At 41.0% G+C, this 14,068-nt stretch overlaps 1 protein-coding gene across 2 annotated transcripts in view; it reads right to left on the bottom strand.

The window, feature by feature from the left end:
- Il13ra1 (interleukin 13 receptor subunit alpha 1) overlaps positions 1-14,068 on the bottom strand; it is an 81,108-nt gene that overhangs the window by 49,037 nt on the left and 18,003 nt on the right. For both annotated transcript variants that reach the window (XM_063279821.1, NM_145789.3), the window contains exons 3-5: positions 12,369-12,507; positions 10,052-10,172; positions 1,960-2,144 (exon numbers count right to left, since the gene is read on the bottom strand). In XM_063279821.1, the coding sequence (XP_063135891.1) occupies positions 1,960-2,144; positions 10,052-10,172; positions 12,369-12,507 (445 nt within the window). The remainder of the gene's footprint in view (positions 1-1,959; positions 2,145-10,051; positions 10,173-12,368; positions 12,508-14,068) is intronic.

Here is a 14,068-nt window from a genome sequence, read left to right as displayed (position 1 = left end):
TACTGCCAAGTACTTTAGGGAAGCCAAGTTAATGTTTACTATGGAACTAGGTAGAACTTCACTTTTGCATGATGAAAAACTCATAGATGCCAGGTGGTGGTGACACACACCTTTAATCCCAGCACTCAGCGGGCAGAGGCAGACAGATCTCTGACTTGGAGGCCAGCACGGTCTACAGAATGAGTTGCAGTCCAGCCAGAAATACAGAGAACCTTCTCTCACAAAAACAAACAACAAAAAAAAGAAAGAAAAAAGAGAAAGATTTGCAGAGGTCTGCTGTACAACAGTATGAAAATACTTAACACCAACCCCAATTAAGGATAAAATATGTTTGAAAGTAGTAGCCGGGTCAGTTTTCTTTAGCAGAGGTAAACAATACTTAAGAACAAGGAACAGAAGATAATGGGCAATTAACAGAAAACAGGTAGAGGTCATCTTCTTGTCACGAAGAAGTATTGTTTATATATCACCATTAATCCCAGAAAGAATAGTAATAATAAACCCTAAAACCCTACGCTATGATAGTTTGCCAGCCAAGCAACAGGAAAATGAAGGGCTTTGCTTCAGCCAATTCCATGTGATAAACTATCCTGATATCATTCTCTTGGCCTACAAGCAAGGCTGCTTTTGGTCCCCCGATACAGTTGACTTCCAAGACTATCTGGGGGGAATGATAAGCAGTGTTCTGCTTACAGATTTAGAAATGTCTTTGTCAACCGATACCTCTTTTTTTTTCTATAAATCATCCACGTCACTTGGCATTTAGTCAGAATCTGAGCTGCCTGGTAGGTTACTGCAACAAGCAAACTGATGTACTGACATTATTTTTACAAAATTGTTTTAGATACCTCATGTACTTTGGCTCTGATGAGATGAGGTCAAGGGGGACTTTAGATACACTTCATTTTATAAATAAGGAAACACTCAAAAAAGAGTCTATATGCACTGACAAGAGGACGTACTAGATCCTCAACATGATCTTTGTTCTTCAAGTTGAAGCCTTTTGCTGGTTAAATGTTTGTCAACTTCACACAAACTGGAGTCACCTGGGAAGAGGGAACTCAATGGAGGAAGTGTGTCTATCAGACATACCTGCGAGCATGTCCGTAGAGCACTTTGTTGATTAATGATTGATTGGGAGGACCCAGCTCACTGTGAGCAGTGCCACCTCTGAGTAGGCTGAGCAGGCCATAGGGAGAAAGCCAGTAATCAGCCTTCATTTACAGTCCCTGCTTCAGTTCCTCCCTTTAGGTTCCTGCCTTGAGTTTCCTTTAGTGATGGGCTGTGGCATGGAAATGTAAAGAAAAATAAATCCTTTCTTCCCCAAGTTGTTTTTGACACGTTGTGTTTGATTAAAGGAACAGAGAAGCAAACTAATACTGGCCCCTAACAAACCAACACTTAGACAATCCAGTCAAATATGGCTGTCCTAGATGTCATGGCTGACAATATATGTACCACATCGAGTTCAATATTGTGGATATGGTGGTGAGAATATAGTTCCATAATAGAGCATAGTTTAGCATTCACAGAGTCCTAAATTCAGTCATCAGTATTATTACTAGAAGAATGCTAGCAAAAATCCTGGGGAGATTAGATCCCATCAAAGTTTTTCTAGCCAAAAGGTTATTCAGGGACTATATGATCAGATGAGCATCTCCTCCAGAGTATCAAAGTGAAAAGAGATCTTCTAGGGAGACAGCCCAGGTTGCAATCTTGGCTGTATAACTGATTGTCCTGTAAGTCAACAAGAAGACTGCATGCAGTACTCATGTTCCAGAAGCACCACTTACAAGCTTGCTTCTTAAAGCCTCTATCAAAACAGCTTATGCAAATGCAGTCTCTTGGTTTGGGAAGATCTTAGGACTAAAAATAATTATCTTCAACTATTTGTTTTAATGATTCAAAAGTCGGGACAACCTTGTATTCATACTGTCCAAGTGGGCTTTGGAAACTTACCATTGGAAGTGAAGGACACTATTTTGTAGGATGGCCTAATTTTCCCAGCATTATCCTTGACCATTATCTGAATGTTATGATGTTCATAATTAGATTCCACTTTAGTCAATTTAAAGGAACAACCAATGTGTTGACCTTCTCTGTGGATGTTTTCACATTGAAGACTTTTCCCCAGGCTGCTGTACCTACAAGATAAAATGAGACAACACTCTATTACTTTGAAAAAGGTCAAGAGGCAAGGGTAGTCATTTTTAACGGCTGAAAGAAATGTCCACGAAATGAAATACCTTAAAGCAAGGCATGCTAGCTGTTTTTAAAAGCCCATTTTCTAGTGTGCCTCATTTCATATTCTAGAGGAAAAGACCATCCTTTGTTGATGGGTATTAGTATTCACCATAGCCATGAACACTGGAATCCTGACCTGCCTCTTCTGCATGAGGGAGGAAGTTCTGAAGCCAGGATGAGAAGTTTTCCACCTTCTGAAAACGCATATATACTCAATTCCTGTGGTTCCCCTGCGCTCTGCTATGCCTATTCTTTCTTTGCCTTCTCAGTTTGTTTTCTTCCTTCCTCCCTGCTCTCAGGGGTGGAAGAGTCACTGACATCCTTCTCTACTTGTGTTTTGTGTGTGTATGTATATATCCATGTGTGTGGGAGCAGATATGGATGCAGGCAAGAAGGGAATATTAGGTATTTTTCTCAAATGCTCTCCACTTCCTGAGATAGGGTCTCTCACTGAACTAGGAGTTTTGGTTACATTGCCTGATCAGCCCCATGAATCCTTCCATCTCCTCCACCCTAGTATTAAGATTAAAGGCATATACCACTGCACCCAGCTTTTTAAAAAAAATCTGGATGCTAAGTATCTGAGTGCAAACCTTCATGCTTACAAGGTAAGGAGTGTGCTAATGAAGCCTCCCCTTCTCTATTTCCAATTCCCTTGTCCACTCATTCTCAGTTTGTCACCCCATCCTCCGACTTTGGTTTGAATTCTGGGGAACACCTAAACCTGACCATTTACCTCAGAATTCTTCCCAGAGATTTCCTCTGCAGATAAGTGTCTCACTGTGTAGGTCTGGCTGCCTTGGAAATCACTCTGTATACCAGAGTGGCCTGGAAATGACAGAGATTGACCTGCCTCTGCCTCCTGAGTGCTGGGATTAAAGGTATCTGCCACCATGCTGTACATCCTGGATTTCTAACTATCCCATTTGAGTGTTTCATTCTCCCCTCTTGCCTCAGAGTCATTGTCTGTAGCGCCCCCCACCCCACACACACAGATCTACCACTCAGAGCTCATTTTCTCTACGGTCCTTAGATACTTTGAAATGACCTCCCCTCCCCCTTTCTATTTTATGATCAAATTCTGTTTGCTATATTTGCTTAGAGCCTTATCTTCTGTGATATTCCCACTGGCCACCTCTCAAATTCATGACCTCACTGTTGCAGACTTCATATTTGACCTCCATGGCCTTCATTTTTAATGTCCTCCCATTACTGCCAGATCAACATTCATCAAAATTCATTGAACTGCTAGACGGGAGCTGTTCAGGTCATGCTCCTTCCAATACCAAAATACCCTGTTGGGATACACAATGGCTTTCTAAGTATTCCCTCTACCATCTGGCTTTCATAATTGGTACTGCTGGCACCCTAAATCTAATTTCACTTTTATACACACCTTCCCCAGTGGACATGAGCACCTAGCCAATGAATAGTATTTATTATATTACATTCCTCTCTCTCTCTCTCTCTCTCTCTCTCTCTCTCTCTCTCTCTCTCTCTCCTCCCCTCCCTCTCTCTCCCTCCCTCCAAGACCCTATCTCCCTGTCCATCTCCCTTTTTCTTCTCTCATATCAGTTATCAGAGACTTCTGTTTTTTAGAAACTAGTAAAAGACAGTGTCAAGTCTTACATCATCTCCCACAATTGGAATTGTGCAGATTCTGCAGAAAAGGAAGACATTTTAAACAAAGAACAGAGAATCCCAAACCCTTGACCTGTAACCTCAAAATTATCTGTAGTTTTTCCTGAGCTCAGGAATCAGAACTCTGACAGAAATGCACATCCTGCTGAAAATCAGGTTTTTTAAAAATGAAAATGTAATATATTTATTCCTGAAAACACTACAAAGAAGTGCTCTGCTACAGAAAATGTCTTTCAAGAGACAGTTCGTTTCTTTGTGTTGTTGTTTTTTTAGACACAAGGTCTTCAAGACTAGACTGTCCTCAATCTCACTATGTAGTCAAAGATAAATTGAACTCCTGGCATCCTCCACCCTCCACCTCCAAATTGCTGGGATGAGAAGCCTGTGCCGTCAATGATCATTTAACAGCACAAAACCTTTCCTCTTAATCGTAAGTCTCTATGGATCATAAAAGCAAATTTTTAAAAATTAAGTTGCTGTCATGAGTATTTGGGGGATTAGACAGTCCTGGAATGTTTCTACCCAAAACAGAAACTAAAGCTACTAATGACATTTTTCTTACATAACAAAACAAAAAGCTTGTGATTAATGTGCCTTTGAAAAGACAATGAAAGGAACGTCTGCCATGCACAGTCTTTTAGGTTCATCTTTCGCTTGTCTCTTTGACAGTTCATAGATACTCATGGACCCTGAAGATGACTGATGTGGGGGTTAGGGAAGCCCTTAAATTCACTGGAGCTTTTCAGGTCAGGCCCCTTCCAAAGCAAATACCCTGCTGGGACACAAGTCACTGTCTGGGTTTGCAAGCAATGATTTCAAATTCAAAAAACAACTCCCTATTTTCTGGCTGGGGATTAGGGTAAACATTTTGGCATTTTGCACAATGTGATAAGCCATCCTTGGTGTTTGCTAGTCAATGCCACATCTGGATTCCCCTGACTTTGGGGTTCTCATTGAAAAAGGGAAAAGGAAGAATGAGCTGGATGCCCATTCCATGTGGTGGAAGATGAGAGCAGCACTGGGTGCTGACATTACCTGCAAGGGAATACAAAAAACTAACAAATACCAGCATCTACAGATGTCACATACTGCCATACTGACCACGAGTCACCTTCCCAAACACTTCATATAACAGCCCTCAACAATCTTCAGAAGTAAGTATTATCACTATCCCCACTTTGCAGATGATAAATCCAAGGCTTAGAGATAATGAAGGCTCATTTCTAGTACAGATTTGAACACACACAGTGTGGCACTAGAATGAAGAATTTGTGGGATAGTAAAAAGAGAAGCCATGGGACAACACTTACCAAAGAAAGGTACCATCCAGGTAAAGTCACTTGTGACCTCTGGAACTGGCTAGTGAGACTGAGTCCCTGAGATTTTAATTTCATTTAAATTAAACTGCAAACTGTCTGTGGTGGTTTGAATGAGAATGGTCCCCACAAGCTAATATATTTGAATGCTTGGTCCCCAGTTTTTCAGATACTTTGAGAAGGGCCTTGTTGGAGGAGGTGTGTCCCTGGGAGTGGACTTTGAGGCTTCAAAAACTCCAACCATTCCCAGTAACCATTTTTTCTGTCTCATAGTCATGGATCAATATGTGAGTTCTCAGCAACTCTTCTAGCACAAAGCCTGTCTGCCTGCTGCCATGCCCCCCATCATGATAGTCATGGACTCCAACCCTCTGGAGCTGTTAACCTCACAATTAAACACTTTATTTTCTAAAAATATTTTCTAAAGTCTTGGTCATGGAGTCTTAGCCCAGCAGTAGAAAAGTAACTGAGAAACGGTCATACAGTCAACATCTCCTGTTTATATTATAGAAAGAACTTCTGCCAAACGGCCAGCTCTGGAAATATTTTAATAAAGAAGTAGGATCTTTGATACATGACCCTTGGGTGCCAATGAACCACCAATTTCCAGATCACTTCTTGAGCCATGTCCAATTGGAGATTTTGCCCTACCAAAAGGTATCTACATGAGTCGGAATGCCAACTAAAACACTGTCTGCTGTCAACCCTGACAAGAGCCTGCATCACCCCAGAGAAGAATGCTTTTCTAAGTTAATCCCAAGGGGACATTGTTTGAATGGTTTGAATTGAAATTTGGTTTATGCTAGTATATCTGCAGGGAATGAGGCCCTTCCCTATTTTTCTCTTCTTTTACTAGATCTTTAAGGACTACTGCACCCCAACTATAAGAGCTGGATCGCTTTCCTTCATAGTCTGTCATGGACTGAGGTAGTCTTTTCTAACGCTCTTTTTAATCCCCTCCTATAGGCACATTTCTAAAGGAATTCCCTGTCTTTCTAATCATAATAATTCTGGGGTTAGTAGCATAATAAACACAGGGACCCTACCAATTCCTGTGGTATCTTTAAACCTGTAATAACAGCTTCCCACAGACTTCACTGTAGCACAGAGCCAGGAGACTCCTAAAGAATTATTCTGTTTGTTCTGTGCTAGCAAGTCTTGGGAGCCAGATGTACTCAATCCTTCTTTGTCGCTCCTGAACTATAGTGATGCTGGGTTGTTTATACTGCTTGGTCCTCATCCTCTCCCTGACTGTTCTCTAGTTTTGGATCCTACTAAGAATTTCACAACTGATTTAATTGAATACCTACCTCATGTGTCAAGAACTGGGGAAAACACAAAACAAAGCCCCTGCTCTCAAAGGAGACTGCCGCCTGGAGAAGGGAACTACTAGTAAGTAAACAGGAAATGACAACACACTGCACAGAGTACGGTGTCATGCACAAGCACTATTGGGGATATGTCTCCGGACTTGAGAAACTCGAAGAAGATTCTCTGAAGAGGAAATTGCATCTGAACTGAGCTGAGGACAAATGAGAGGCACTGGATGAAAGGACAAGGTGTAAGCTATGAGAGAAGGAAAAATGTTCCCACTATTCTGTATAAATATCCCTGTGGAACTACCACAATGTTATGTGTATTGAAGTCAGTGTAAAGAATAGAAATCAATTCAATATAGGATACAAGAGGGGCAAAGGTCCAGAAGGATGAGACAGGCTAGCCAGATGATAGTAAGTGTTGTCTGTTATGTTAAAGAGTATGAATTTGCCATAAAAGTACAAGAGAGCCACAATAGCCTTAAGAAAAGGTAATTCAATAGGTAGCAAGAATGAGCAAGTAAAATTCCAAAACTTCCAATGAGAACTTTTACATGGGGATGGGGGTTTGGATAAACCCAAACCTCCAGAGTAGACCACACAACCTTAGTACGGTACCACCTGGCTTTACCTGTTCTGTGTCTCAAACTTATCAGGCTGAGCCTCTCACCCAAGGGAGAACAGAGTGACTGCAACTCCCAGAACACTTAGGAGGGCTTTCATTCGACAAATCATGTAATTTGAGGAGACTGACATGCCAAGCCTGGTTTATATAAATGCACTGTATATGGATATGTTGAACTATCACAAGGCAGCCTATAAATATGCATAATTTCTATGTATCATCTAAAAATAAATTTAAACGAAAAATGGGTATTTTGCCCTCTGTCTACAATCTGCCTATGAATGATTTATTACAGTACAAATATTTTCCATGATGTCATCCCATAAAATGGTTACTGCAGGATGCCTTATTTTTCTTTTTGTAAAGTCTTATGAATGTTCGGCAAGTGCTCTACCACTGAGCCACAGCCACAACTTGACATTCTAGGGCATTTATCTTCAGAAGTTCTAGAGAGGGTCCCAGACATGTCTTTCTCTCAGAACGGTTGTTTAGAGGGCAGACTCCCAAGAGTATTCTCCCTTCTCCATTCAGCTGTCACAGTGCCTCAATATCCTTGCCCTAGTTAGATTGGTTTGTTGGCCAATTTTCCGTAAACCTAGACACATCTGGAAAGAGAGAATCTCAATGAGGAATTGCTTCCATCAGATTGGTTTGTGGGAATCTGTAAGGCACTTTCTCCATTAATGACTGGTATGGAAAGAGCCCAGCCCATTGTGGATGATACCACCCCTGGGCATGTGGTCCTGGGCTATGTAAGAAAGCAAACTGAATATGTCAGGGGGAGCAAGCAAGTAAGCAGCACTCTTCCATGGCCTCTACTTCAGTCCCTGCCTTCAGGTCGCTGCTTAAGTTCCAGCCTTGACTTTCCTCTAACATGGATTCTAAACTGTAGGTTGAAATAAACCCTTTCATCCCTTAGCTGCTTTTTGTCATTTTTATATGGAAATAGAGACCCAGACTAATACAATCATCACATCTGATAAAAGGGATAGAAGAGGCTGGGTACAGCGGGGCTATCAGAGCCCATGACAACTAATTGCACATTTCAAAGACTGGAAGTGAGTTCGAAGGCTGTCAGTACACAGAAATAACAATACTTTAGGAGAGAGACATGGTAATTACCATAATTTGATCACTGCACAAAGTATATATGAACCAAATTACAATACAGTATTCTACAAGTATATAGAAATTTAGTATTTTTAAAAATGATTAAGTATACCCATGAAGTCTCCAGGGTCTTTGTAAAGAGTAAATAGACCTGATTTTTTTAAAAAAAGATCCCAATTTCAACCAGGCATGATGATACAGGAGTACTGCCACAGTTTGAGGCCAGCCCAGGATACACAGTAAGGTCTAGGCCAGCATAAGCTATAGCGTGAGAACCTGTTTCAAAAGCAGAGAAAGGAATGAATTCTTAATTCTTTATATGTATAGAAGTACAGAAATGGCTCTCAGGGGGAATTGTGATGCTTTTTTAAAAAGTCAGTTTTATGTGCTATATGCTGTATATTCCATTTCAGAGACATTCTTGAAATAACAAAACTATGTGGATGGAGGACAGATTAGAATGGTTGCCAGAGGTTAGAGACCTTGAAGAGGGAAATGAGAAACAAGATGGGCTGTAGGAGATGGCTATGACTATGAAAAGGGCAACTGGAGGGAACTTAGCACTGGAGCCATGTGATAAAGCTCCACAGAATGCTACACACAGATACATTTGAAATGACTGTTATGTGACTAAGATTGGAGACTGTACCAATACCGATTTTCTGGTCTTGATATTCCTTTAGAGTTTACCACTGAGAGAAAGGAGTGACAAGAATACTGGGGTCTTCCCCTATACATGTTGCAATATTGTGTGAATGGGCTTTTAAAAATAGGAAGTCTTTTTAAGTAGATGCACCTTCTATTCAACTGTCTATTCTTGTGGTGTTTTGGCATTTTGTTTGTTTTGGTTCTTTTCCCTTTTTTGTTTTGTTTTGTTTGAAGGGTGGAAATTTCTTTATTTTTGTTGTTTACAAATTTCTCATTACATTTATTTATGGGTATTTATTTATTTAGTGAGAGATATACATGTCACAGTGCATGTGAGGACCATAGAACAACCTGCAGAACTTACTATGTAGGCCCCGGAGAGCAAATCCAGAACCCGAGGTTTGGAAGCAAGTGCCTCTCTCTACAGGCTGGGCCATTTCAATGGCTCTTTTATTTTTATTTTTTAGATTAAATTTTAGGTTGCCATAGCAAGCAATGGGGTTAATTATGAATAGCCTATCTACTGCCTTCATAGAAAAGGGTAGGCTGGAGTTGAGTATGTGGCTCAGTGGGAGAACACTTTCCTAGCATTTGCAAGGTGCTTGTGGTTGTTTGTTTATGAGATAGGGTCTCTCTACACTGCTCCGGCTGTTCTGGAGCTTGCTATGTAGACTAGCTGGTATCAAATTCAGACGTCTGCCTGCCTTAGCCTCCCAAGTACTGGATTTAAAGGTATGCACTACCATGCTCCAGCAAAGGCCTGGATTTTTATCCCCACCACCACATATAAAAATAAGCTGTTCAGAGCCAAGCTTGGTGGCTCATGCCTTTAATCCCAGCACTAAGGAGACAGAGACAGGTGGATCTCTGTGAGTTCAAGGTCAGTCTGGCTTAAACAATGAGCCAAGGACAGCCAGGGCTGTTACCAAGAAAAACCCTGTCTTGAATACAACAAATGACTGTTCTTTTTTTTTTTTTTCCGGGGCTGGGGACCGAACCCAGGACCTTGCGCTTCCTAGGTAAGCGCTCTACCACTGAGCCAAATCCCCAACCCCCCCCCCCCCTTTTTAAAACAAGGTTAAACCGAAGGCTCCCAACACAACCAAATTCAGTGTTCCAGTTAACGTGCTGTGTGTGCAATACATACTCACCAATAGTAAAGAGTATAGTTGGTGTCCGGGCTTGTATTCTTTCCAGGGAGCCAGGAACACTTCATATAGCTCAGGTTGTGCCAAATGCACTGCAGTTCGGTCACAGCAGACTCAGGATCCCCTAGAAGACCCAGGTAAAAGTCCTTGTCATGGAAAAGCGTCAACAACCTAAACCCTAATCTCACACTCATCTCACCAGGAGTTCCCTAGGATGGGGGAGAATACAAACATAATCATTCACAGCTTGCTCTCCTCCCTTTTTATAAGGAGAAAGCAGCTTTTGTATCTCTAAAGGAACCTTAGTCTTCTAACTAGAGAGAATGGTTAAAAGTCAAATCATATTTCAACCCTAGGCAATGCCTCCAAAATAACTAACAACCCTGTGTTTTATCATTTTAATATTTATTTTATTCAAATATAATTATATCACTCCCTTTCCCTTTCCTTCCTCCAATACCCCGTATGTCTCCCTCACTTCCTCTCAAACTGACGGCCTCTTTTTCTTTGGTTATTATTGTTAAATATACATATACATGTGTAAGTATATGAACGCAACCAGCTTAGACTGTTTTTGTTGCTTGTGTGCGTATGATTTCAGGGCTGAATACTTGGTACTTGTGTGTGCATATGGGTTATGTGCCTATGAGTACATGTCACTGCAGAAGTCAGAAGAATCCGATACCTGGAGCTGGAGTTACAGATGGCTGTGAGCATCCTAACATGGATACTTGGAACCTAGCTACAGTCCACTGGAAGAAGCAAGCCTTTTGTCAAAACACAATTGACTTTCTTCTCTTCCCATCCAGGGACGTTCTATGGAAACCTAAGCACGACCTAAGATTTAATAGCTGTTGGTTGTCTGCTGTGGTTGTAGGGGGTTCCTCTTCCCAGACCCCTCTTTTCTGACATGGTTTTCTAAGTAGGATGGTCTGGAACTTTTCGTGTAGCATAGACTGGCTCATTCTTCTGAATACTGAGAATAGAGATGTGTATCACCAAGATAGCTGTCTTTATCTTTTGGTAACTCTGCGTTTGCCTGGCTGATTTTAAAAGACTGGCTCAATCTCCTGGGTTCAAAGAATTCTTCTCATCTCTGTGTCACAAATAGATGTAACTACAGGCACATGCCACCATACCTGGCCCAACATCCCCCTGCTGTGACATCTCTCTTGATAAAGATTTCACTTCTCATGTCTCCACACTAATTCAATGCCTATGTTTAAGATGTCAGCCTTTCACTCTCCTGCTCCTTGAAAGAATACTCCACTGGCCCATCACAAACTATTTTGTGTCACAATATAATTGCTTTTCCAAGTATTAAAGTCCTAAAAAAGTACAAATATAACAGGGCAAGCTGGTTTAAATCATCATCTCAGTTGCCTCACAGCCCTAAATTTTATACCTTTAAAGGCATTTAAGTATTTAAAGACATAAAAGTATTTCTTATGTTCTTTCGGTCAAGGCAAAGCAGAGAGGCTTGAAGAACAAGCCACGAACTGCTAAGGTTCGGAAGTTGGAGGTGAAGCCTGGTCCTGCCTACCTAAGAGCTAAGATAATATGAAAAAACAAAAGGTGCCAAGTATTTATCGTAATCCTCTTAATGGTTATAAGAGGTAGATACTCCCCTCTTAGAGATGAGGAATATAGTTGGGGCAATAAACAAATCAAGGTCACACAATTAGTAGCTCAGCAGAGCTCGGATTTAGACTTTAGCAGCTGGTGTCTGGTGGCCTTGCTTTCAATTAATTAATGTAGGCTCCTCCCTGTGCATGAAAGGCAGAAGGACTATCAAAGTGGTACTAGGGGACCATGATCCTCACCACCCAAGAGATTTTCCTTTGACTAGTCATGTACTCAGCTTAGGCCGGCATGATTATTCTCCATATCAAACTCATTTCCATATGTAAAGGATCAGATAGTACTATAGGTTCCCTAAAAGCACAGGGCTAGAAGACCTAAAGCAAATCAATTCATCTTCTTTCTATCATGAAACAGATCAGGGTAACAATGACTTACTCAGTTCAGATAAGTAGGTAAGGAACATATGAGGGAGGAAGGGAGGGGGGCTGTGTGTGTGTTCATTTTTCCAATTATAAAAGAAAGCATTCTAACTATGTGGATATCATTATTATTCAAACTCTCTGTGAGCAACTTGAAGTGGCAACATCCTCAAACTTATCAGCATCTAGCAAAAAAGGTCCTGATACTTCTTTGACTCAACAAAACTTTGAGAATGAAATGAACTCATCACCAGTGAGGACACTGAGCAACTTGGTATACTCTTGAACTACCATGGGAGAACATTTGTATCTGTTACCTTCGGGGGGTGAGATGCACTTTTTCACCAAAGGGCTAGGCTTCTCACTTTCATTGGTGCTACACTGGGACCCCACTTGCAGACAGATTTTCTCATTTAGGGGTAATTCCTTTTTACGACGAGTTTCAGGAGCAATTTTCTGAAAGTAGAAATTAAAAAAAGAGAGAGAGAGAGAGAGAGAGAGAGAGAAAGAAAAAGAAAAAAGTAACTTCTACAGAAAACACACACACATACAAAAAGGTACTTAAATAACAGTCTTAGCAGACCCAAATGTTTAAGAAAACGATCAGTTCTTAAATGGTATACGTGAGTGATGTTGAAGGAGTTGTTCCACTTTTCTGCCATGCCTGTAGACATTCAGTAGTGTCTCAGTCCTGGTTTTGGTTGTTGTACCTTTGAAGCAGAGAAGCAAACCACTGCTGACATTTAATGGATGGAGGCCAGGAATGATAACCGGCATCCTATAATGAACAGGTTTGCCCACCCTTCTCCCAGAAAAAAATTATTAGCCTACTAATAAATTATTAGCCTGCATCAGGCACTAATAGTACTGCCTAGCACTGAAAAACTCTAGTGTAGATAAAGACGAATTCCTACATCTGAAAGTAAAACTCTTACAACATTAAGGCTAACATTAACTTTCTATAAGCAAACTTGAAGGAAGCAACTATTAAAATTCAATCAAGATCAAGGTTAAAATATGCCACATCAAAACTCCAGTCATCACGGAGATCTCTGGAGAAGAGGATCCAAAGGGACACTTTCTTTATTAAGCACTTTTTTTTGTGGTGTCTGAGTAAGTTTCAAGGGTTGCTAAATATATACTTCCACACTTCATCTGGAACACAGATAAAGAAGCTTTGTGGAACCACAGAGGCCCCAGAAATCTCAGATCAGACACCAGAAATCTAAGACTAAATCGCAAATCTGCTTGTTATGACTCAGAACAAAGTTATTGTGGGCCTCTCTAGGAAATTAACATTTCCAGAGGTGACAGGAGTAATTAAGAATGAAGCGGCTTTTAATCAGAGTTTCAAAGACAGCACTTCCTGTTTTGTAATAGTTTCTGACTCAAGTTTCCCATAGTATTTCCTTTCATAATTTCCTGGTGGCCATAAAGAGAGGGAAAACAGTCACGTCGCTTAACCTACCACCTCAAGCAGCAGATGATATTTTACATGCCTGCTGCTGGCTGGGAATGAGGGAAACCCGAGTCACCTCTGAAACCAAGAAATGAGGATGCTCTCAGGAAGTTACCAACAAACCCATCATGAATATGCTGGAGCCACGATATGCATACAGAAATAGAACACTTCTTTGGCATAATTAAGGTAGTGCTCTGGAAAAGTGGAGTGGGATGACAGAAAAATAGATCTCTTCAAGTAAATTCCTGGCTTGGAGAAAAGAGTTGGTGACTTAACACGGACATAGATGCAGCAAAATGATGCTTATCCTCACGGGGGCCTCCAGCTTGCTATTCATAGCCAAGGGCATTTTCACAAGGAATTCTTGAGTCTTTGCCATGAAACCTAGTTATCACTTAGCTTCCCATATAAGCCTCTGCCTACCAGGATGTAACAGAACAGTGCTGATAGAAGTCTTCCTGGGATGCCTCCTCATTTTACGATTGTTCCTTTAGAAATGAATGTGTGCAGAGGAAAAGAGGTCTCTGACCAAGCCCATGAAACTCAAGACCAACC

This window comes from Rattus norvegicus, chromosome X, assembly GCF_036323735.1.
Source record: "Rattus norvegicus strain BN/NHsdMcwi chromosome X, GRCr8, whole genome shotgun sequence".
NCBI classification, from domain to species: Eukaryota; Metazoa; Chordata; class Mammalia; order Rodentia; family Muridae; genus Rattus; species Rattus norvegicus.
This window is presented reverse-complemented; position numbering and strand designations above follow the sequence as displayed.